General features: G+C 44.8%; 1 protein-coding gene across 1 annotated transcript; it reads left to right on the plus strand.

Annotated features, from left to right (window-relative positions):
- Nucleotides 1-4719: 4719 nt before the first annotated feature.
- On the plus strand, nucleotides 4720-24354 carry chrnb1 (cholinergic receptor, nicotinic, beta 1 (muscle)). Its single transcript, XM_079185107.1, has 11 exons — nucleotides 4720-4923; nucleotides 7168-7301; nucleotides 9350-9394; nucleotides 9957-10066; nucleotides 12309-12417; nucleotides 13075-13219; nucleotides 13609-13794; nucleotides 15119-15342; nucleotides 18405-18580; nucleotides 22489-22636; nucleotides 22885-24354. Exons 1-11 carry the CDS (start codon nucleotides 4863-4865, stop codon nucleotides 23029-23031), a joined length of 1485 nt encoding a protein of 494 aa, XP_079041233.1. The 5' UTR covers nucleotides 4720-4862; the 3' UTR covers nucleotides 23032-24354.
- The last annotated feature ends 125 nt before the right edge of the window (nucleotides 24355-24479 follow it).

Consider the following 24479-nt stretch of genomic DNA (forward strand, 5'->3'; position numbering starts at 1 on the left):
TCTCCGTGGCTTAAATTACTGCTTCTAACTCACTGATGAATGTCTTTGGATTAAGCTCTGAATGTTAAATATTGGCCGTTGGGCTCGGCACATTTCTCTTGAGTATATGGAAAAAAAAAAAAAAAAAGATTGGGAGAGGTGTGTGTATTGATATTGGAGGGGGTTAAATGATGTATAGCTGCACGCTTCACACATCACACACACACACATACACACACATACACACCCCGGGGACACCCCTCCCTGCCTTTTCTCCCGAGTCAGGGCCCTCCTCCCCGCTTACTGAGCGCATTACAACTGCAGTCGAGGGTCATCCGGGGTGGTGAAGGACTCTGAGAGAGGGAGAGGGAAAGAGAGAGAGAGAGAGAGACACAGAGAGAGAGAGGCATGTGTCACATATTGTAGTGTAGCTAACTCGTGCCCTCACCGCTTCCTTTTGAAGTTACACTTCCTCTCCCTGATCCCTTTTTCAAACACAACTTCCCTTTAACCTGGAGGCAGTGTGTGTGTGTGTGTGTGTGTGTGTGTGTGTGCTGGTGTATATACAGTATATGTGTGTGTTCTAGACTCACTCATCAGCTTTGGTCTCTGTGTGTAATCGTTTTGTAACTGTGATTGAATATCTCTGTATGTCCAATATGTGTGAGGGAATAAATTATCGGAGGAGAGAAAGGGAGGGAGGAAAAATAGAGGATAAATCAGAGGCCGAATCGATAAGTACGAGTCCTTGGGCAGAAAGCAATAAACTCCATTAACAAGGTGCAGCCACATTATCTTGGAGGGTGTGAAAAAAAAGGATTGATATTGATATAGAAACCAACTGTGTGTTTTATTAGAGCTTTTATTTTTCTAACACTTTGCCCTTTTTTGTGAGTTGGGTTGCCGTTAAAGTGTGTGTGTGTGAGTGTGTGTGTTTGAGTGTGTGTGTGCGTGCGTGCGTTACTTTGAGGTGGAGTCCCTTCACCACATCTGCAATGCAGCAGAAAACACAAAAAAAGAGAGGGAGGAAGAGAGAGGCTCACGTGACAGAAGAGTGACGCCGTCCTCGGTCAGATTTTCTCTCTCTCTCTCTTTTTTTTTTATTTTTGTGTCGCTGCTTCATAAAATGTGCTTTTATACTGGAATCCAGAGCACCTAAGGTCACATCCTGTTTAGTGTTAATAACAAAACACTAACCTCATTCGTAATAATGTGTTTCATAGAAGCACACCCACAATCCCCAGACACATCTGCATTGCACACACACACACACACACACACACACACACACACACAGCACCCTGCACCAAGCCAGCGCAGATGTGGCTAAATGGAGTGACCTTTACAGACAGATCACGGAGGGACTTCCCCTCTCAACAAGCTAATGCACCAATAACGTTTTCGTGGTGACTTTGCAGTGTACACTATGCTAGAAGGTCTTTGTTTATCCCTTTTTTCAAGTGTTTTTTTTGTTTAAAAAAAGAAGTATGGATTGTGTTTCTCAGTGGAAGTACAGTGACTTTTAATGAAATGATACAAGGAATTCTGAATATTGGTATGGATCATTGTAGGTCTGTCCATGTGTGTTTGTTCATCTCGCTGTTTCAGTGCTGTGTCCGTTCTCCTGTCACATGATGTGGGATGTTGAACTCAATCTACGAAGAGAGGAAAACTTCAGTACGCCAAGACTGTTAGGTCCCTAACCTCCTGTTCCCCCACGGTCCCACAGCACTCGCCTGTCAATGGAAGGCCGACTGACCTTTGACCTCTAAACTGGATTTGAATCGGCCCACCGGCAGCATGTGGACTGCTCACTAACCGTCTGTCTCTCCCTCAAACACACAAACGCATCGTCTACCTGTGTGTGTGTGTGTGTCATGCTGTGATCGACCCTCGAGGGATTTCCAACTTTTTTCATGTTTTATTTTGTTATTTTATTTGTTTGCTCTTCTTCGTACTGCATGGACGATCCAAGTTATTGTGACAAAGTCTTCCAGAAAAGATGCTAAGGAAATCAGCATAATCTTACTTTCCTTCTTGTCTTCCAAATGCAAAAAGAGTGCTTCAGTCTTCCAGCTAATAAAGCCACAATGACACTATTTTTGTATTCAAACGGGGTTAAAAAAATATATCTATATATAAGTATATATAAATATATCCATGCAAAAGTGGTTGGGGCGCAGTGACTCCCCCTGTTGCTGGCAAAGGTGGAATAACGACTACCGTACGCCATCCGAACCCACGGATCACTTGGAGAAAAGAGCTGAAAAGGACCACAGAGAGCCGGGGGACTCGCAGTGTGAAACTCCTGGGTTGAGGTGGAGGATCACAAGACGGGCGGGACTACAAGCATGCATGCGCCAATCATTTACTGGACACCTTTAAAGAAACAGTCTTTACCCAATATTTACTCTCTAACCCCTTAAACCCCCATCCTCAACACTATTATCCCAAACTCTTGTCTCTGCATTTGCAATATGATCTATATTTATTTCTATAATAACTTACACAAAGTCAAGGGAGACGTATTATTGGATAAAATTCAATAAAACAAACTAATATATTTGTATGATTGTAACGCTTGTCTGCTGAGAGTTTTTTTTGGGGGGGGGGTTGTTGATGTAATTCCTCCAACAGAAGGCCGACGTTTCATAAAGTATGCTTGAACTGAACCAAGTCAACCCAACCAGATTCATCACCATCACATGGTCTGTCATGGTTTGTGCTCCGCCCCTTTGGTTGCTGCCACACCTGTAGCTCAGTTGCTATTATTCACCGGTGGACTCTGTGGGGACCCCTTCGGACAAAATCAACACCAACTGCGACGTGAGAAGAGTCCTAAGTGGCGCATATTTCTTTCTATGATTTCTAGGCCGTTTTAAGAGCGTTTATTTGCGCTATATTTATTCTGATACCCCAGAAATGTGACTCAGAGAAGAAGAAGAAGTGTGCTTTTAAGGTGTGTTCGTCCCTTTCCCGTTTCAACATGACGATGCCGCCATGTGCAAAAAGCCGGCTCCATTAAGAAATGGTTTCCCCAGTTTGGCGTGGAATGAGTTGACTGGCCTCCACACACCGAGTCCCAAACCCCACCATAGGGCTTTGACACTAATTGGATTAGCTTGTCTTCCAACATCAGCGGCCGACCTTACAAATGCTCTTGTGGCTGAATGAGAGCAAATCCCTGCAGCCGGGTTCCTAATGAACAAACCTCCCCTGGAGAGCGGACGCATTAATAGCAGCAGATGAACTCCCGTGGTTTGGAACAGGGCGTCCGACAGTGTAACATTAGGCTGTTAACATGCTCCGTTCAGGCGTCCGCAAAACCTTTTGCCCGCATCGTTTACTTTGATAACCTCCAATTGAAGTCTCACCACAAAATTCAATTGGCAGACTTTTTAATTTGAAATCTCAGATTAGACGAGGTTTATCTCTGTGGGGTAATTAGGTAGATAAACACTGATTACACTGATTGATTTTCAATACAATTAGTGGAATGACATCCACATAGAGCTATATTACCGTTCTAAACTTGTTTTCCAAATGACATCCACTTTTTCGGTAATCTGATTACTACAATACTGTTACATGTTACTTGTTACCATGTACATAAGTGTGGGTAAGCGATCAATCTAATTCAACTGAACTACCTCTGAAATAAGCAGCAATCTGTTAGGGTTGCCCTCGGAGAGATCCCTGAATTTGAGTCGCGGCCAACAAGCTTTATATACGCTCCCTCCTGACCACGGATTTGAGATGTGACTTGACACTTGCGGCTAGCTGTTAATAGTGAGCTTCTATGGTAATTAAATTGGCGGCAGGCCAAATGGCAGTGACAGTGGATCATAAAATAAGGAGGCGCAGACGGCCGATGATTGTGAGCGAGAGCAGAGTGGCATGAAGAAAGGAGGTAATGGGATATAGGGAGGATGTGCTTTTACTGCAGGGGGCCCTTCGAGAAATAGTGTGGCAGTTAAACCGTTTGATCAACTTAGTGTTACTTAGCGTTTTCATTTGATCTCGTGTTTATTTTGGTAGGGACGAATACATATACATAGAGATCCAATGCGGTGTATCACAGCATTGTTAGCTGCTGCTATTTTCTAATGCTCGTCCCCAGAAGGGCCTTTAACAGAGAGAGTAATGGCTGCTGTGTCACCTTATATGTCCACTCATTACAGTGGGTGACTGTACAAGACATTTTACACCACAACATGTGACACACATTATTTCTTTCTCTGTTGACGTGTATATATGGCATCATGGTCAGTTTCTTGGCTAGGCTTTACATATGGCTTTGCAAGAAAGCTCCATGCAGGCAATTTATCACTCAAAGGGGGGGATCAGTTCAATGTGGACGTGATTCCTGTTGATACTGGGCTGATGAATTGAGTGTCTAGCTCAGGGGAATGAACTAAGGGTCATTTCTGGCTCAATGATTGGTGTAGACCTGAAGGTGTCATGGTCAGGGACCTATGGTGAGAGAGACTATATTGTGGCCCTCGGGGTACCTGTTTTGATAGAGAAGGAGCACAAAGGGACACCTGTCACTTGCAACAGGAAACTGAATGAGGAAAAGGGGCGTGGTCTTTGTGTTGGACCAATAGTGAGTCTCCGTCTGAAGCCCGCGAGGGGGTGAACAGTGACACACACGCGCCCCCCCCCCCCCCCCCCAAGGTTGTAATTGGAGCAGACAGCAGTTGGCCAGGCCGGCCTGACTGACAGACAACAACAGTCCACTCCGACCAAACCACAGCTTACACTAAGGAGTTCAAGTGAGCTGGAATTGAAAAAGAAGAAGAACCAAAAAAAAAAGAAGTTTGGAGTTCTCGACTAAGTTTCTGCTCTGCGGAGGAGAGACCTGTTTGGTTCGGGAGGCCGCCATGAAAAGCCCGGATCTGTTCCTGCTGGCATGTTGTGTGGGCAGCCTCTGCGCATTGGGAGGTAAGGACTAGCTGACACAATACACCATGTTATTTGTATTATACTGTATTATTACTATGTTATAGAACTCCATGTCGGGATGGAACAACGGTACTTCTTAAATACACAATGTCACACGTGGAATGCCACAATGAACAAAATAAAACAGCTGTTAATACCAGCTGTCACTACACAGACACTGTATGGGTACATTAAACACATTATAACAAGACTACAAGTCTTAGGTCTGTAGCATCTCTGCGCTTAACGTTAGCTAACATCAACATGCTAACAAGCGGCTTGTGTGCCAACATGCTAATGTTTACCAGTGTGATAGCATGCTAACATTAGCTAATTAGCGCTGAACAGAAAGCACAGCTAATAGGCCCATGCTAATGCGATTTGTTTTTCAGGTATTTGGTCATAAATTACTTTAGTAATGTTATTTGAATTGATTCTGGATATCTGTCGGCATTAAAGGTAAAGTCAGGGGATCTTTAAATCTTTAAGGACTTATGTCATCATTCTGTCAACCAGCATGTGAACAAATAAATAACTCCTGAAACGAGATGTCATCAGAGACAGCCATAAACAATCATTATTAATCAGGAGGCCTTCAGAGAATTCAATGTCTTTCTTCTATTTCTGCTAATAATTTGGAAACCACGCATTGGTGCCTGGACCAGCGCAGTGCACTCAAACCACTCAGAGAAAGATGTATTTAATGTTGAATCATGTCCTATCACTAATAAACAAGTGCACTCACTGGTGTTGAGTGACGTTATGGTGCAGGATAACAGCTGGAAGCACATTTTAAGTGCCTTTTTTAAAGTAGGAGGACTAGCTTGCTTCTTCTGGCTTTTATCAAAGTGACTTTAAATGGCCATTCAAATTTGCTCTGTATTTTACTGCCGTCAGTTACATTGATGGCAAGCATCCTTCAAGTCATCTGAACTGGGCAGAGATGGGGAAGAGAATGCAAAATGTTCGCCTCCTACACCCACTTCCCAGCCTCGCCCGTCAGCAGCCATGCTTGCCTGTGCCGATAGCTAATGGGGGGTGCCTTGCTCGGTGATCGTTGTCATTTATTCCTGTCGGGTCCGATCCCGCTGGGGCCTCAGCTATGCCAAACGTGATGAATGCTGCATCGCCAGAGCTGCTGATTATAAATGTGTGTAACCTTCCAAACACTGAGGAGGAGATGGGTGGAAATGAGGCAGGAGTTATGTATGAAACTGCTGCGGAGTGTTATCGTTTGGGTTTCGGTACGTTCACTAAAAGTGCTACTTTAAACACGGGGATTATGGTCTAAGGGGAATTTATGACATGGATTTTGACTTTTAATAGAGCTTTCATGTGGTGAGCTTTATCTGTTGAATGGCCGGTGTGTAGGATTTGGTGGCATCTTGTGGTTCGGTTGCAGATCGCAAGCAGCTAGAGACCCCTCTACCCACTCTGCATGTAGATATGAAAGGCTCATTTTGAGCTGATCTCGGAACCCATCGGGGGGCTTTATTTCTGGGGCTCCAGTGTAGGCAGCGGATATCCGGGCCGAGACGTCCTTTTCTTTGTGTGCTTGTTGTTTACACTCACAAGTAGCCAGTTTACAAGCTAATCCTAAACCAATAAAAAAGCTAAATCATTGTCGGACCACAGTCGGTGGGTTCCGAGATTGCAAATCAGCCGATGTGTTTCGCCTGTTCCGCTCTCCACATGGACTGGGGGGGCAGAAGGCGGGACTCTGTCTAGTTAGGAAGCATCGGGAGGATGTTCCATTGATTCCATTGACTAACGCCTAACTTACAGTGGCTACAACTAATCTGGCTAATTCTGGGAAGCATCCACTCACTGCGCTCTTATCGACCACTGAGCTCGAGGGTTCTTTTATTTGGTTGCACAGCACACCTTGCCTGCCAAATCAAGTGAGCTTCGTCCTCACTTGTCACCAGTGTGATGGATTTTTGCACACAGCACCCAGCATAAACTTTGGTTCACAGTGTTTGAGTTCATTTTATGAATGTTAAGCTCTGAGAGAGACAGACAGCGGTTAATAGAAAAGGAAATTATTTCACAAAAGTAGCCACGTCAGTACTATTATCGTCTGCCGATGGATTATGAACAGCTACCAATAAATGAACGATGCAACGGCAGACTCATTTGGCTGATGTCTTTCCTGACTGTTGAACGAAAATAACATAAGCAATGCATTCTTCATAGTCCTTTCTTTATGAAGTCATATAAGTCGTCTACCTATTTGTCCTTCAGGTGCGTCTGAGGTGGAGAAGGCTCTGATGAAGCAGCTCTTTACCGGCTACAACCTGAAGGTGCGGCCAGCCTCCAAACCTGAAGACAGGGTGGTGGTGCGTGTGGGTATGATCCTTTCCTCCTTCGTTGGACTGGTGAGGCACGAGACTCTTGACACTTAACGCATATTTACATACATGTACACGCACGACAAGAATGTTCACAAAACAAGTGTACAGGATATGACAAGAAACAGTCCAAACCATCCACCAGCTCTCCGACTCTAAAATTTAAAAAATGCTCAACACCAAATAAGTTACATTCTTGTCTCAAGGAAAACATGTCGATGCCGATGTTTTTGCATTTGGTCACATCTGCCTTCATTTTATCCCCTGGTTTACAGAAATGCCCAAAAAAATTTGGGCGACTGGTTTTCACGTGACAGTCAAGACACTTAATCTCCTGGGCAGCACCTATTGTATGGCCGTCAATACTGGGCTTCCTATGCCTCTGATGATGTCTCTGTAAAGGTATTAAGCACAGTGGTGGCTCCCCATGCTGAGGACCACTGTACATGACAGGATAACAAAACACAGTTTTTAATTCAACACAGTGAATATATCTGAGAGCCATCTGGTTCTGGATTCAGCGCTTGCCGTCCTGCTGAGTCAAATGGCACACAGAGTTATGCTACTGATGCGCAGCACTGGATTTCTATTCACCCAAGCTGGTAAATAGGGTTTTAGCAGCCTGCACTGACTGGGCTCCTGTCTCTATGTAACAATTGTACACACACACACCAGGTCACTTTATCTGTTCATTCATTTTTCTCTGTCGCACTGGCCGACACACACATTCACACAGTGTCACATTTACATACACATTGACTACAGCGAGCACGCTCCTTACACCTCCGCTCAAGGTCAGTGTCGCTCAGGAGAGGCGGTCACACGGTGGAATGATTGTGAACACTGACCCACTTCGATGCTCTGTCCCTCATATGCCCAGAACTAATCAGCTGCATAACAGCGGTGTTATTATTATTAACACCCCCCCCCCCCCCCCTAGAGTTACCTCCGAACGGTCACAGGAGTAATAATCGGTAAGTGATAGGTCAGTGATGAGACGTGTCTGTGTGAGGGTGAGAGAGAGCGAGATGGTTCAGCCTCCCTCTACGCTCTCCCCCCCCCACCCTCCCTGTTTCTGCCCCAGCTGTCTCCCTGACATTCCTCCCAGCGTCTAAAATAGCAGGCCCAGCCCAGGGAAGCTCCACCTTCCTGCTGGATAGACAATCACACGCACACATGCGTTCATCCGTTGCCTGTAGTGGACACGAGCACGAGCTCTGTCCTGGGTGACTATGAGCTGTTTAGTCTGTGAGTTATGTAGCCATAATGTCTTTGTTTCATAGTCATGGTATGACCGTTCAGCAGCGGTACTGAAACTATATGTCTACATACTGCATGCACATCAACTGGGCATGAAAAGGCAAATCTGAAACATTATTATTAGCAAGAGTTAATTGTTTGGTATTGAAAATATCTCACAGCTCTGGTTCACTTCCTGAAACACATTTTAAACAAAACCTTTCAAATAATCCCAAATAGTTGAGCCAAAAGTGCACGTTGGAGTCCAGTGAGATGACTATTTAAGGGACATTAACAGTCCTTTATTTTAAAATCTACATTCTCGAGCCCCTTTTAGACGTGCAGCCCTTTACATTATTCTGATGGTCTCATGTCTGATGAGGCACCCTGCTCACTTTCACATCATAATCCCTGACAGTAATGTAGTTACATTTTCATATCGCTTCAATACCATCAGACTGATGTAAAGGCTGCAGCAGCACAAGGGGAAGCTCGCTGAACGAGAGGACGAGATACGTGGGTCTTGTTCCGCCTTCTCAGATCACTGGAACATGTTTAATACCTCATTCATCATCTCTTATGCACGCAATCTGCTTTAAACAGGAAACACTGTGAGATAGACCACTTTAAGCTGTTTGATCTTGTCACATCAGATCAGTCTAAAACTATTCCCCGATTCCCAGTGTTCAAAATGTTGGAGGTAAGTGAATAAACTGTTGTCAGAATGGCCAAAAGCATAAGACTGCAGTCGAAATCATCACATAACTGCTTGGAAGATGCCACGTTGTGACAGTGTTCTGTTGTATGAATGATCATTTTCCACATTTTTGTTCCAGAACATGAAAAATGAAGAGATGAGCACCGTTGTCGTCATGAATCTGGTAAGTGTGTGAGTGTGGCTCCTCTCACTACACCTCATGTCTCCCTGTGTGCTGAGGCTGCAGAAGTGGAGTTTCTACATTTTTGCTGGTAGATTTCAAGCCTTTTCTCAGCACACGGTGCATCACAGCGCTCGGTCAGCAGTTTGTTGCTCTACTAAAACACAAAGGTACATGCATTAATGCACAGCGGTTGGAGGTGAATGACTTCCTCGCATCAGTTTGACCAACTCAACTGTGACTGCAAATACCTGTGTTAATGTAAGACCTCTTTGTGTTCAGCTCAGTGTCCGTACACCACGGAAACAACCAAGAGGGAACGCTAGGAGTCGTCCCAATAAGACAGAGCATGTGCCAAATGAAATATTATGTAAATGTTATTTTGTTATGCGAGGACAAATGCACCAGGGAATAATCCCTGTGGAAACTAATTACAGCAGTGATGAAAAATAAAACTGATGAAATGACAAATTTGTTACATGTGTAAATGTAAAGTCCCCCCCCCCCCTTATGTCCCTCTCGTCCTTTTATATGTACGACACATAAACAAACTCTTTCCCGACAGGAGTGGACGGATCATCGGTTGTCATGGAAACCCAAGGAGCATGATGGGATTGAGGTGATGCGTATCCCCGCTGGGAAGGTTTGGCTGCCGGACATAGTCCTCATAAATAAGTGAGCACAAGCGCTGCACTCAACGTTGGCATGAATTAATCAGCGACAAGAGAGTCGGGAGGAGGAAGCGTTTGGTCACTTTCCTCCTTTTTAAAAACTGTTTCTTTAGTTTGTGTGTAGGATGCTTTCTGCGTAGGCCCTGAGGGGCGTTTAGTCTTTACCTTCACACACATGGTGTGGCTGCTGCTCCCTCTGTGAGAGACAATATGACAAACGTCTTGTGAGGACAACCTTTGGCACAACCTCAATAATTCCTTTTTTCTTTCTGCTGACACTGAATTATGATCATGTTTGTCTTATTTATTCAGTCTGAGTCGAGTTGTGCACTCAAGGTCATAATACATCATTTCAGGTATTTTTAGTCTTTTGGTTGAAAGACAAGGTGATGTTGAAGACACTTTAGCATCTTAAATCTGTTTAAAAGATCTTAACCCCCCGTTTTACCCCCATGACTCGTCTCAGCTGGGTCTGCTGGAGACAATACTCCAGCTATCATGACTGGAGTGTCTTTTTAGCAGAGAATCGTGTGCTCATATATCCCATAATCCATCTCGTCAGGCTGGAAGTTATGCGTTTGTGTCCGGTAAGCCAGTGCACGGACCAATCAGTGACCCGTGAGGAGCTACTGACAGCTATGGCCGTGGTTTAGGTGTGTGTGACGCGACACAGAGAGACGGCTAGTTTGTTCTTTCAAAACAAAAATGGCGGCTCCTAAAGAGGTGAGGATAGACGCTGTAATAGCATCAGTTATATCAGAACTGGAGAGTATTTCTTCATTGAAAGAGAGAGCAAAGAACGACACTCTGAAGGCTTTTCTCCATGGAAGAGATGTCTCAATGGACTGGCTTCAGCAAGAGTTTGATTGACAGGTGGTTCATCCAATCACCTGCCAAGTATTTTTGGAAAGTTTCTGCCCTTTTCTAGATAGTTTCCAATGTCGGCTTCTCAGGAGGTTCTGTGTAACAAACCATCTGACGGGCCAGGTTAGCATTTTGCCAGAACCTGCTTGCATTTCTGAAGCACAAAATTAATTAGTGAATGTATTTCATTTAAATGAGTGTAGATTTGAATAGTTATTGACTTATCTTTATGGATATTTCATAAACATGTGTTTTTCTTAATCCTTCAGAGTGCAGGATAAGGATTGCGACAATTCTTCCTCCACTATTAATATCAATATAGAGAATAAGAACAAGACAATGTGCGATTTAAGTCATTAAAACAAGATGATCACAGATGATCTGTTACTGTGCTGATCGAGGAATCAGCAGCAGATTGTTTGTGGTGTGATGGAGTCAGAGCACCACGCGGCTGCAACCAGTGGACATTAGGTTAAAGACCCAGGTACAGTACAGCACCTCTGTAATGGAAAACTCTATGTCACAGCATTAAATTAGAAACTGAAGATACTTGGAGCAGCCCAGTGCGGTCTCTCTTTCTTACGCCCTCGCACACACTCCCATTAACACCGCTGTAAATATCCCCACTGCTCCATTCATCGACACTTTATAGGCAATTAAGCAGCATGGCTCCCTGAAAACTGAGCCGTCGGAACCGCTCACACACACACACACACACACAAATGCAGAAGTGTGTGTATATCCTTCTCTGTGTGTGCGTGTGTGATCAATGCTGATCACAGGGACAGGGTTTTAGGAGGGCCCGGCTTTAAAGACACAAGCCTCTCCTTGTTAATGCAGCAGGGCCATAAAAGCCAAACACTGCACCCTGACAGACGGCTAAATCTGTGTCTAAATGACTTGATGTCTTTGTTGTGCATCGTGTTATGAGCTCGATGGCCAAAACAGCTCTGTATACATCCAGCTTTAGTGCTGTACACTTTGAAGTGTCCTGTGAAGTGTGTTCCTCCGTTTCATCCGTGCCAATTAAAATGTTTTTTAGTGGGTTTCGTGCAGTACGTATCATTTCATAGAGGCAACTTGTGACGAAGTAACTGTGGGTCAATAAGGGACAACGTGCAGACTCTGAACAGAAAGAAGCACAACCTCAAGACAGGTCAGAGGTCCCACACGCAGTCAGTCCGCCTGCAGCGAGAATTCTTCGCCCCCCCCAGTCTATGCTGCCATGCTGTCATATTTAAGCAGCGAGGCAGTGATTTACAACTTATCCAAAGCTGTACGGGGTTCAAGAAAGACGTTTTCCAAGTGCAATCCTATTGTGACGGTAACGTACAGGTGTAAGAAAAGAAAAGTTTCTAATAGTATTTCATTTGTGTTTGCAGTAATGACGGGGTGTTTCACGTAGCGCTGCATGTCCACGTCCAGGCTTACAGTAACGGCAGAGTAACCTGGACTCCCCCTGCACTCTACTGCAGCTCTTGTGGAGTTAAGGTAAACGCATCCACACAAACTTAAACTTGGAGACACTGGGCTTCGTGCATGATTCGATCTGAAATTGTGCGTGAATACAATGTAATAACTTTTGTGGCATTCATTAATACTTGCGACCTTCTTCTGGCCTTAATGACCGATACGCCCCCAAACACACATAAACACGCACCTGTCCAATCGTTAGTTATGACATCACACACAATATGTTAGGATTCTTCACAGTACATAAAGTAGTACGAAGTGGCAATGGCTTATTTTTCCGTCTGCTCCCTGCATTGAGAGGAGAGGAGATTTAAAGATGGAGCAGATTTGTTTGCTGAGAGTGACGAGTGGCTCATAAGCCGTTTTTCGATTACCGAGGCAAATTGCCCCGGCATCCGATTTAAGATCAAACGCAATTCATCTCATACTCAGGTGGGTGAGAACACATTTGGCCGTTAACTCACGTTTCATGAATCCCACGTCGGATTTTCATATTTTCCTCCTTATTGCTTTTTGCAAGAACAAACATAAGAGAAAAAATAGGAAATCATTCACGAGTGAGGCCCAATGTTCTCCGTCTATTCTCCTGCTTTGCATTCAATTGACTGTTTGTTTGTTTGTTTGTTTGTTTGTTTGTTTGTTTGTTTGTTTGTTTGTTTGTTTGTTTGTGTCTAGGTCACGTATTTCCCGTTTGACTGGCAGAACTGCACCATGCAGTTCCGCTCCTACACGTACGACTCGACAGAGATCGACATCCAGTACGCACTGGACTCAAAAGGCAAGGAGATCAAGGAGATCCAGCTGGACGAAGCTTACACTGGTGAGAATTTGGTTGGGAACGGATGGACGGATGGATGGATGGATGGATGGATGGATGGATGGATGGATGGATGGATGGATGGATGGATGGATGGATGGATGGATGGATGGATGGATGGATGGAACAGTGAAGGGAATAGGAGGCTTTTAGGAAGCAAGGGAAACGTTTGATGAGACATTAAGTGAGGGGCTGGTATATTCCTTTGCATGATACAGTGAATGACTTCGCTCTTCTTTTTTTAGTTTTCCCTCATTAGGCCCTTTTGCATCTGCCTAATATCTGAACCAGAGTCACTAGAGTGTTTTTAACGTATCTGCTTTTGGGGTATGGAGATTAGCTGCCGACATTTCGCTGATCAAAAGTTTGTGAAATGTTGAACGTTTCCCCAGAGGGCGGCGAGTGGCACATCACACACAAGCCGTGCAGGAAGAACATGAACGATGATCTGTACGAGGACATGACCTTCTACCTCATCATAGAGAGGAAGCCCCTGTACTACGTGTTGAACATCATCCTCCCCTGCATCCTCATCACCATCATCGCCATCTTTAACTTCTACCTGCCTCCTGACGCAGGTATGCAAACGATGCCAGTAACGCACACAGCCTTCCACTTTGATCTAGCTTTGGTTCGGATCATTAGCCTTATCGTCGCTCTCTAAAACGGCTTCTACCATCTCCTAATTGTGTTCGTGGGGTCTGGTTGAATTGGGCAATCACACATTCGTCCAATTACTGTCACAAAGGGATTCCATTTCAGATTAGATAGCTGCTTCCCGTAGAGCACCGCTGAATCAATAACCTCTAAAATGTAATTGTGGTAATCAGCTTTAAGACTGTACTTTGTCATAGACTTTGCATTCATTGGCTATTCAGTGTGTAGGTGTTAAACTGACCGACATTAAGCTGGCTACAACATACAGTAGAGTTGTGATTTCTGACCAAATAGCTCACAATACACAGATGCTCTGGGGCTCAAAGGGCTGCAGAAAATGGCCAAGAGGCCCAGAAGTACAGCTCCTTAGCCCGTATATACCCCCAGGTGGTCTGTGATCAGCCGCAGACGCAGCAGCAAATTGCACTAGTGGAGGCCCAAAGAATCAGAGGAGCAACACAGGCCATTTCATCCTGCAGTGTGACTCCAATAAGAACCTGCTGAACCCTTCACACACACACACTGCCTGATGTGAAATGACTCATTTCAGCTCATAGAGGCATATAGAAACCATACAGCCTACAGCTATGGGGAATTGGTAATAACATCAGGAAGAGTTTACATTCTACAATTTCACATAAATAACACTTTTTTAAAAGTTGATTCCAATGCTGTTTACATATTATCTTTGATACTGCTCCATATTATTGTATAATATATTTTTATTTATTTAAATATATATATATATATTTTTTTCTTTTACACTGTACCTCCCAGAGATCACCTGGCAACCTAAACTCTCGCATTCTGAGCTTGAGGTGAAGAACACGCCTCTTGTTTTGACAGTTGCTCAGTGAGGGAGCATGCACTGCCCTAATCAGTTTCTCATTACCCACCAACTCCAGCCAATCTGTGGTAAACACAGTTTGTAAGTGACCACTAAATCCACCTGGGAGGCCCGGCTCTACTGATCAGAATCACTTAGAATGGGAGATGAATTTTCTATTAGAGCCATTACTGGTGAATTACATGGACCAGCTGCGGCTAAAATAGTACATCAGCTGAAGGAGGAACAAACCATGTGCTGGTAAAACTAGAAAGGAACGTGTTGTAATTGTAGAATAAGAGTGAAAACGATTAGCAGCCCAGTCCCCAGGAACAAAATGTTGGGCATTGTACGTTTTTTGCAAACCACAATGTGTCGTCCTAATTCGTAAGAAAAGTCTGCTTTTTCCCCTCCACCAGGAGAGAAGATGGGTCTGTCAATCAACGTGTTGCTCACCCTCACTGTGTTCCTGCTGCTGCTGGCGGATAAGATCCCGGAGACCTCGCTGGGCGTCCCCATCATCGTCAACTACATCATGTTCACCATGATCCTGGTCACATTTTCTGTCATCCTCAGCGTGGTCGTCCTAAACCTGCACCACCGCTCGCCCAGCACCCACCTGATGCCCATGTGGATCCGCAAGGTGAGGTCCCCGGATTAGGGTACACCCTTCCTCTCCATAAAGAGACCATCAAGGCTTCATAGTGTATGCTTGCTATACAATGTCAAATTTAAAAGCTTTGTTCACCGAACTGTATTCAACAAAACTAAGACTGGTTATTAATACCAACAAGACCTGAATAGACTCAAGGTAATCCAACTAATTATAGCACCAGTGACATCTAATGTATACGTTATTGTCCTGTAGGGACCTTCTTATGAGCACGCAAGCATGTGCAGACATGACAATGTGCTCGTGATGAAGAGGAATAAGTGAATATACCAGAAAATAAATGAAATAACTTAAGCACAGCATTCATTATTAATGTAGTAATGGGGGGCCTTTAATTAATTAATGCCATGTTAATTACTATGATCATTCTGAGATGTAGGCAGTAGTAGTTTGGGTCCAGGCAGTATTAGGTCGACAGTCCTCAACAACCTGAATGTCATGTTCTACCATTGGCCCCCATCAGTGGTTGTTGCCCTCGATGTACATTATGGGAAGCTAATTACAGGCCTGAGCAGCAGCTCTATGCTTTGCTCCAAGTTCTGTCACGCTTTCAGGGAATGCTCACCTCCGAAAGGCTTGTATCATACACAGGTGATTCGCATCGTTTAATGAAACTAAACCGCTCGGTACTGGATTGATGGGAGAAAAGAACATGACAGGTTCTGCTTTTTTTCACTCCTCCTCCTTCGGACGACCGGTGCCATGACATGTGAAAAGGAAAGATTTGTGCACAAAACAGACATTTTAAGAATGTTCAGGTGTGTGTGTCTTATTCCTGACCCCGGAACTCATTGTAATCCAAGGCGAAAAGGAGCAACAAGTAAGAGATAATATGCACACTTTAATGTACACTGTTAAAAGAAAAGTGCACTCAGCAGAGTGCAGACCTCCGCCAGGTGTGTCTGCAATGACCACTGCTGTAATGGCTACCCCTGGTTTATTACTACACAGACTCTCCCTTCCCTGTAGCCCAGGAGATGGGAAGCAAGACACCAGAAGTTTATGGGTATTTTTTGCAGTGTTTATTCGTGGGCAAACTGTAATCAACCCTGTGAGTTTACGGCCACTGGACGACTTCGCTGCTCACCTGTTCTTCTGCTCCAAATGCCCCCCGGCTGTCTGCCACGAGCACAGTCTCCCTCTCACGCTCAACCACACACTCGCTGCGCACATTTGACCCACAATCATGTGCCTCAGTGTTGATGGAAAAATAGAGCCGTTTATACCGCTGATAGCTAAGAGCGCACATTGAAGCAGCTGTTGATCACTAAGAGGAGTGAGGAGTCAGCAGTGTATAAAACGGACAATTAAATAGATCAAGACCAGACACTTAATCTGGTGGAGATAATAATAATCTAATGGCATCTATTCATACTCCTAATGCAATAATTATGATCTGAAAAGTAATGGAAACATTGATTTTTCTTCTCTTAGCATTCTTTTATTCCAGGTATTGTACTTTAATGGCATCACTTAGAAGCTGGTGCTGCCATTTTTCAAATGAATCCTCAAAGCCAATTATCTTAAATAAGGGATGTCTTTCTAGATGAAGGGGAGCTCTCCAGAGGGAAGTCTTATAGTCAATGATGTGACGAGCTTTGGGAAGTATAGCAGGTGGTCACATGGGGTCAGTGAGGAACGTGTATGAAAATGTTTTCATCCTAATGGCTGCTGTTTGTGTTGTTTTTCAATCACATAGTCAGTGTGAAGTGACATTCCCTGGATCCTCTCACAGTTGAGCGGGTGTCACAAGCGGAATATTCCAAAAGCAGAGCCAATGTTGGGGATACTGGAAGGTGCTCTGGCTCACCATTCATCAGTCAGATGAGCTGGTCTGGCTGGCTTTCCTTAGAATGTGGGGAGAATCAGCCAAAAACTCACCAGGACCACAGCCAGGAGTTTGCACATCGTTTGTAGTGTTTTAATTCGTCCTTCAAATATATTATCCTCTTTTATCCATTGTTGATAGTCCAATTTTAACATGCAGAGTATCCTTCAGAAATATCCGTTAAGTGTAGCCATGCTAGCATCGTATAATGTCTTGGATCTGCCTCTGTTTGGCTGCTCTTTGTTGCTGCGATCATGTCACTGTGTGTGACTCACTGCCCTGCTGTCTGAGGGATATACGACAGGTGTTGCAGAGTGCTGGGAAACGGGAGGATACAAAGAACGGTCACATAAGGACATGGCCGTGTTTGATTCTGAATGATGGCTAAGTCATGCTTTTTTTCTTTGAAACGATAATGCAAGTCAAGCGGCCTCAACTCCCGTTTACACTCTCCACTGAAGCTGCAGTGCAGTATGGTCCTCGCCGATGGGCGTTTATTGACATCCATCTGTCAATACAGGCGAGCCAAGAGTTCTTTCAAAAGAAGGATATCCAATCACGTTAACAGTGTAGATAAAAGAGCCGTTAACGGAGCCAAACAGCGTTTATGATATTGATCAAAACAAACATTTGGCTCAATGATTTAATGTTTTATCTGATTCCATTGAAGAGCAACTCCAAGTCTGACAGCCAGGGAGTACTCCGGTTTTATTAAACATGTATCTCTGTTTTAATAACATCTGGGAGCTTCCCGGTACAACTGAAGCAGAGCTCGGTCTTTACTGAAGAGCTCCACTGGAGTATCCAGACTTCACGTTTCCTCCTTTGCTCAAAGACACCTTGAGGGTCGACGTTGAGGAATTGGAAAGCATTAGCGATTTGGTTCCCCCACCCACATCGTTCAGCAGCAAACTGTTCTCAAAGGTTATCTCACTGCTAAATTCAACATTTTCACTCATTCCTCAGCCTTAATAGGCAAATACAGGGCGAGTACATTCCAGCTGCCCAGTAAATCACCAAACAGGAATCCCAACAAATCTGTTTTTATTACCAGACCAAGACGATAGCGTTTGGAGGTCTGGGAGAGCCAACAAGCTATTCACTGAAAGTGGAAAGCACAGTTAAATAACACAATCAGAAGAAGTGGAAGCTGTAAGAAACTGATTATATTGTAAGTTGTTGAGCCAACGCTCTGTCTCCCTAGATCTTCATCCACCTGCTGCCTCCTTACCTGGGCATGCTCAGGCCAAAGGTTGAGACCCCGCTATCCCTGGAGATGATGCCCCGTCGAGAGAAAAAGGTGTTCACCATCAGCAAGGCGGCTGATGAATACTTCATCCGCAAGCCCGACTCCTCCATCTTGTTCCCTAAGCCCAACAGGTGAGACCGCAACCCGCTGTGGAGCCTCAAGTGTGTGTGTGTTAGTGGCTGTGCAAGTTCCATCCATGACGGAGCCTTCGGTTCGGGACGCCGTTATTGGCAGTGACTGACGTTTGAGCTCAGTGCAGAGCGGTGGCCGCGAGCTAGCCGCTGGGGCTAACAGCACGCACGGGTAGCCCGGCGATGTAAACAAAGCAGAGAGAAGCTTGGATTACAACACACAAAGAGGGAGCGTGACTTCATTCTCTGCTCAGATGGACATGACTCCACTATATATTTACATAGTGAACAGTTGTCTGCTGCTATATTAATGATCTAAATATGGAATTTAGTAACCAGACGCAACTTCGATGCTCAGACTGCGATTGGGAGTTGAATCAGGGTCCTTAGGTTGAATGGTCCATTACTACTGAAACTACCTTTCTATAAGTAATAGATGCACATTTGTAACGATATGAACTGTCAGATTTCTAAGACGTGTCATTATTTACACAAAGCTCTTCCAAATATAGAGAGCCATTCTTTTGCTTTCCTCTTTTCTTATAGAGGACCTTCAGCCATGACCTCCTCTATGACCTCAGCCCATGCAATAGCATCGCACCGAAAAGCTTTCATTTCCATGCTTAGTATATCCACTTGTAATACATAGTGCATATCTGGATCTCTTCAACATGGGTTGTATGCAAAAGGAGTGACACTAAATGTGTTGGATAGCAATCTGAAATTACATTCACGCGTTTACGCATCGCCTTCTGTGTTTAGGAGTTTCAGGTTGAGGTCTGCGTAGGATGTTATCTTTGAAGTCAGCTGGCCAGCATTTCCTGTTTTCTGAAAGCTTGCATTTTTCCTCATGAAATCGAGCTCTCAGTCTACATTAATAAACATTATTATTATTATAGCAGTTACCGCAAATATGCAAAGACGGGAGTTTTAGTGCACGATGCCACACTTCCTGCCTGTACTGCAGTCGTTGTTTAGATTTAGAAATGGAGATGCACGAAGAGCTCTAGGGTTAAGGTTGCACTGAGGTCACATATCACAGGTCCTGTGTGCTAATAGCACTGTGTCATGTTGTATATGCTTGCAGTCAAGGCTGCACTTATTGCCAAAATTTAGGCTGCCAAATAAAATTAGCCTCATTTTTGGAGCCATTGCAAAGTACGTTAGCTCTTAGCTTTCTGATCTTTGGTTTTAAATGTGAGAGGTGTTTGCACCAGGGCAGTGCTTAGATTCATATGTAGGGAGTACCATGCTAAATAAAGTGTATATATAATTTAAAAAAGCTATTTTTCTTGTGTCAGATCCAGCTGTAATTTTAGTTTGAAAAAACGTTGAAGGTACGGGCCTGTCTATGCTTTGACAGACAGGCAGAAACCAGAAAATGACTTATATTTTTGTATTTCATAAGCGCTCTTATCAGCCTAGTCTCTATACCTGGTTCTCAGGTAACGGCTGACCTTGCTCAGGTGAATTTGGTAGAACGAGGAGCTGTACTTCACTGTAAATCAGCGACTATGTGACACCCTTAACTATCCGGCCTCCCTGTTGCTCCATTAATACCTCAAAGCTCCTCCTCACAGTGTGTAGCTGTCGCTCCCTCTCCATCCTTCGCCTCCCGTGAGAAGTGAAATATGCCTGGAGGGAAAAGACGGGAGGCGGCAAAGAATCGTTGCTAAAATAATAATGACCCCTCACAAATCGACTCTTGACGCATCAGAGCAGGACGCTGCGTGTCTAGGTGAGAGAAGGAGGGGGAGGGGAGGGGTGGGGGGGGGGGGGGCTCTATTAGAGCAATTTGATGAGACAGCAGTATCTCTCTTGAGCCCACACATTCACACTCTCCTTCTTAATTGGGTTTAGTGCATGTCTTGGCACCAGACGCAGCCAGTTTTAGTTGAATTAGTCTCCTGAATAGTCATTTACTTCTCGCTGATGAAGTCCTACTTTGAGCCACGCAGGAGGAAAAAGTGAGACGGGGTTAAAAGGCCAAATTGAGTCTCTCTCTTCCTCCCTCTCTTATCTCGCTCTCTCTCTCCATCTGATGAGGCTCCACCTCTCTTAGGTCTCAGCCTCTTCACGTGCCACACTGGCAGCAGCAGCAGCAGCAGCAGCAGCAGCGACGGCAGCGCTGCATTGTAAACCACCAAACTGCTGCACTGAATACCAAACAGCTCCGTACTCAGTCTGTCAGGTTACACGTCTTTAATGATTTCTAGTGAGAGAGATGGCGCCCTACTGCCCTCTGGTGGTGCGCTGCCGGGCCTGCAACTCATTTCATCTGAGTGTTTTTGTTCCTCATAGGAGCGAGAACATGTGAGGTGTTTCATATTTGAGGTGTTTCATAAGGAAACGGCAGCTGTTCCTGCAAGGAGAGTAACGTTACTTGGTCAGAGTGTTATGCGTTTGGACAAAGTCGTGGCAAGGACCGAGAGTAGATGAGTTTTTAGTGACTTTATTAAAGGGGAATACTGCTGGAGAAATAGAACATTATTTACGGTTTAATTCATATGACCTTTACAAACAGTATATGCAGGTTCACAATCAATGTCTCATAATGTTCATTTGTGCGCATATGAACCACGCGTTTGTGTATTTCTGATTCTTTTGAATCTAATGTGTCCAGAAATGTCATTACATTCATTTAATTTCATTTCTTATAGTCTTATGTTTAAACCCTTGATTCTATGCGCGATAATAACGTTTGTAAATTAAAATAAAAACGTCTGAAATGCCGAGCAGCACATGCAGTTAGACAGGTTTTTAACGATCCCATAGCGAACCTTAAATGGAAGAGAAAAGGGAGATGAACTGTAAAATCATTACCTGAACATTTCAATGTGAACATATCACAGGCCGACTTAAAGACCACCTTTCTGTTTTTTGTTTTACGCTTCGACAGTCACAGCGTAGAGAGAGACAGGAAACACGTGACATGAGACCGAGTAAGCTGGAGAAACTAAACCGACTACACCTTTATAAGCCACAATTATCCTTTAGCGGCGACGTCCTGCACAGCGAGTCGTGCTGTATCACTTCTTCAACTTATTTTAGTCTTGACGCTCGACTGGAGGCGACCAAAATGAAATCCGTGTGTCATTTCTCAAGGACACCCTGTACAACTATGAGCTCAAATTCAGCAGGGAAATTGCCAGCAGAAAAGGTTACAGCTGGGTGTAAAAACAACACTACAAAGATTTTGACACAAGAAATAACCTCCTTAGAAAAAAAGTTAAATTCATAAGCAATCAGTTGCCCCTTCGCCTTATTCAGTACAGTCGGGTGTTTTTAGCTGCTACTTGGTCGGGTATGCCCGGTAGCTAAGCTAATGTTCTTTGTGATGATTTTGGTAACGAATGAAAACAACTTTGGCCTTCTGTTAGACCTGTCGCGTGAAAAGTTGTGAGTGACAGCAGAGCTGCGCAGACAACCACAGCAACCGCTGGCACGCCATCGCAGCTGACGCTTGGTAACTGAGGGCAACAAGTAAACACAGCAGCACACACACACACACACACACACTCGCAGGGTTTTGTCAGCCGGAGCTGCCCAGTCAGCAGATGCAGAGCGGCGACTCCCACGCTGGCAGAGCGAGTCCGGGGAGCTCCTCTGACCTTCTCTTTATTCCTCTCTGAACGACATAAAGTAGACGTGCAGCCTGCCCCGTAAACGCTTTACTATTCCACAGCTTTTAATTAGTCTGGACCGACATCTGCTCGCGCGTCGCTCCGTTCTGCACTCTTGTGTGTGTGTGTGTGTGTGTGTGTGTGTTCAGTTTGGATGGCGACACTTCACGTGCACTCGCTACATACTCTCCTGAATCAATCCCGAGACCTACGTGTTGTACCAAGTGTTCTGTGCTCTGTGGATGTTTTCCTGTGACATGACTGCTGATGCGTGCCTCCATCTAGGTATCAGCCGGAGGGAATGTGTACAGATCTGAGGAAGTTCATCGACGGCCCCAGTAGCTACCTCACGCTGCCTGACGAGCTCAAGTCAGCCATCGAGGCCATCACCTTCATCGCTAAGGCTCTGCAGGCGGCGAAGGACTACGATGCGGTAGGTTTGCCGTCCCGTGTTAGCTGTAATGCTCCTCAGTCTTTTATCACTTCTATTCATTTTGTTTCTTGGTTCTTTTGAAGAGCAATCATGCGGTTTCTGAACTCTTCCCTGTTTTTCTTTTCATCCCCTCTGTCTTCTCCCACGCTCCACACCGCTCCTATCTTACATCCTCACTCCCTCACTTCCCATCCTCTCCTTCTCCCCCCCTTGTATGTCCTCCCTTTCATCCATCCGTCCATGTCCAGCTGAAAGAGGACTGGCAGTACGTGGCCATGGTGGTGGACCGCATGTTCCTCTGGATCTTCGTCGTCTTCACCACCGTGGGCACCTTGGCCATCTTTACTGACGCTAGCTTCAACCACACACCCACCGACCCCTTCAAAGCCCCCTGAAGCAGCGGGACATTTGTTCTCCTTGAGCTATACCCTTCCTCATTCACCGACTCAACAAATAGGGGCGAAGAAATCACTGTATTCAACTGCCAAATGATTCCCTGGGTGTAGTTCAACATCCCTCTTGTATGTACGTGTTTATCAAGCGCTGCCAATTTACTTTACTTTCTCTGACCCTAGATGTTCATTTGCCTTTAGTGTAGCCAGTGTCAAGTGTTGAAACACGTTGTCATTCTTGGCAATATGGAATGATTTCAAACTCCCAAGTCTTGGACCCTTTAAGCATAAGTCCTGTGCAACCGGTTCTTGACCCTTGGCCTCGTGTATCTTTCTGTATCTACCCTTAGAGGACGGCATGTTGTTTGCTGTCAAGAATTCCTGCATTCAACCTCATTTTTGCAACAGGCAGCAACCTCCGGTTCTGAAAAGTGAAGCCAACGCCGAAGTGCCTTAAACCTGCGTTCTTTCTACTGGCGTCTATGAGACAATGACCCTACTCCTAACTTGATTTATTACCTCAGTAAACGTCGTAGTTTCAAGTCTTCTTCAACACAGCGTGGTGCTCATTTAGTAACTTACGGTCCCATTTAGAACAACATGAAGCTGGAAATGCTTTCGGGCGTGGCTACCATGTGATCCACAGGTCAACACTCAAGGTGTCATGGGTGACGTCATGGTGTTTGAATGCAGCTGATTTGCAAGTAAATGAATTGAATGAACTTCTCACCCTCTGTACTGTTGCCTTAATCATTTGGACATGGATATTCGGACACATCTCTTGGCATAAATCATTTATTAAACTAAATCTAAACTGCGTTATGCGTATAAGGGCATTGATTGCATGAAATATTCTAACCAAGTCAATGTTAGCGCATCTGGCGTGTGTGTAAAGCTAAGCTACTGGTGTGTTGCTTTTGTGTGTGTGTGTGTGTATTAGCTACAGTAGGAATCTAGGTCTGAGTGTGGAGCCAGAGTTGGATATTCATATGTGGTGTTCACACATAAACACCAAGACAAACCAGATGCTATAATGAGCAAGCTGTATGCCTTTCATTTCCCCCCGTCAGAAGGTGCCGGAGCGCGGGTATTTCTGCAGCCGTAGTAATCCTCTTTGTATTTTCGGCACCGGCGTATGTGTGCGTTTGCACGGCGGCTATTCTTATGCCGAAGTGCGGAGCAGCGTGCCCACTCAGTTCACCAGCTGCACCAATAGCCTGTGGAATTCCCGTTATATAGGAGACCTGTGCCTCTCGGTGTCTCGCTTTCTCACAGCACACGTCCGTTTCATCCCACGTGACGTAAACACAAACCTGCCCTTTTAATCTTTTGTCTCATTTTGTGTCTTGTTTATTTAAATAAAGATCTGAAGGGAAGATATCAAAGGCTCCATCTGTTGTCACAATGCTGCCGTGAGAGTTGCCGACCCTCTGCTCTGCTACACACACACA

The sequence above is a fragment of the Pholis gunnellus genome, assembly GCF_910591455.1.
Source record: "Pholis gunnellus genome assembly, chromosome: 23".
NCBI classification, from domain to species: Eukaryota; Metazoa; Chordata; class Actinopteri; order Perciformes; family Pholidae; genus Pholis; species Pholis gunnellus.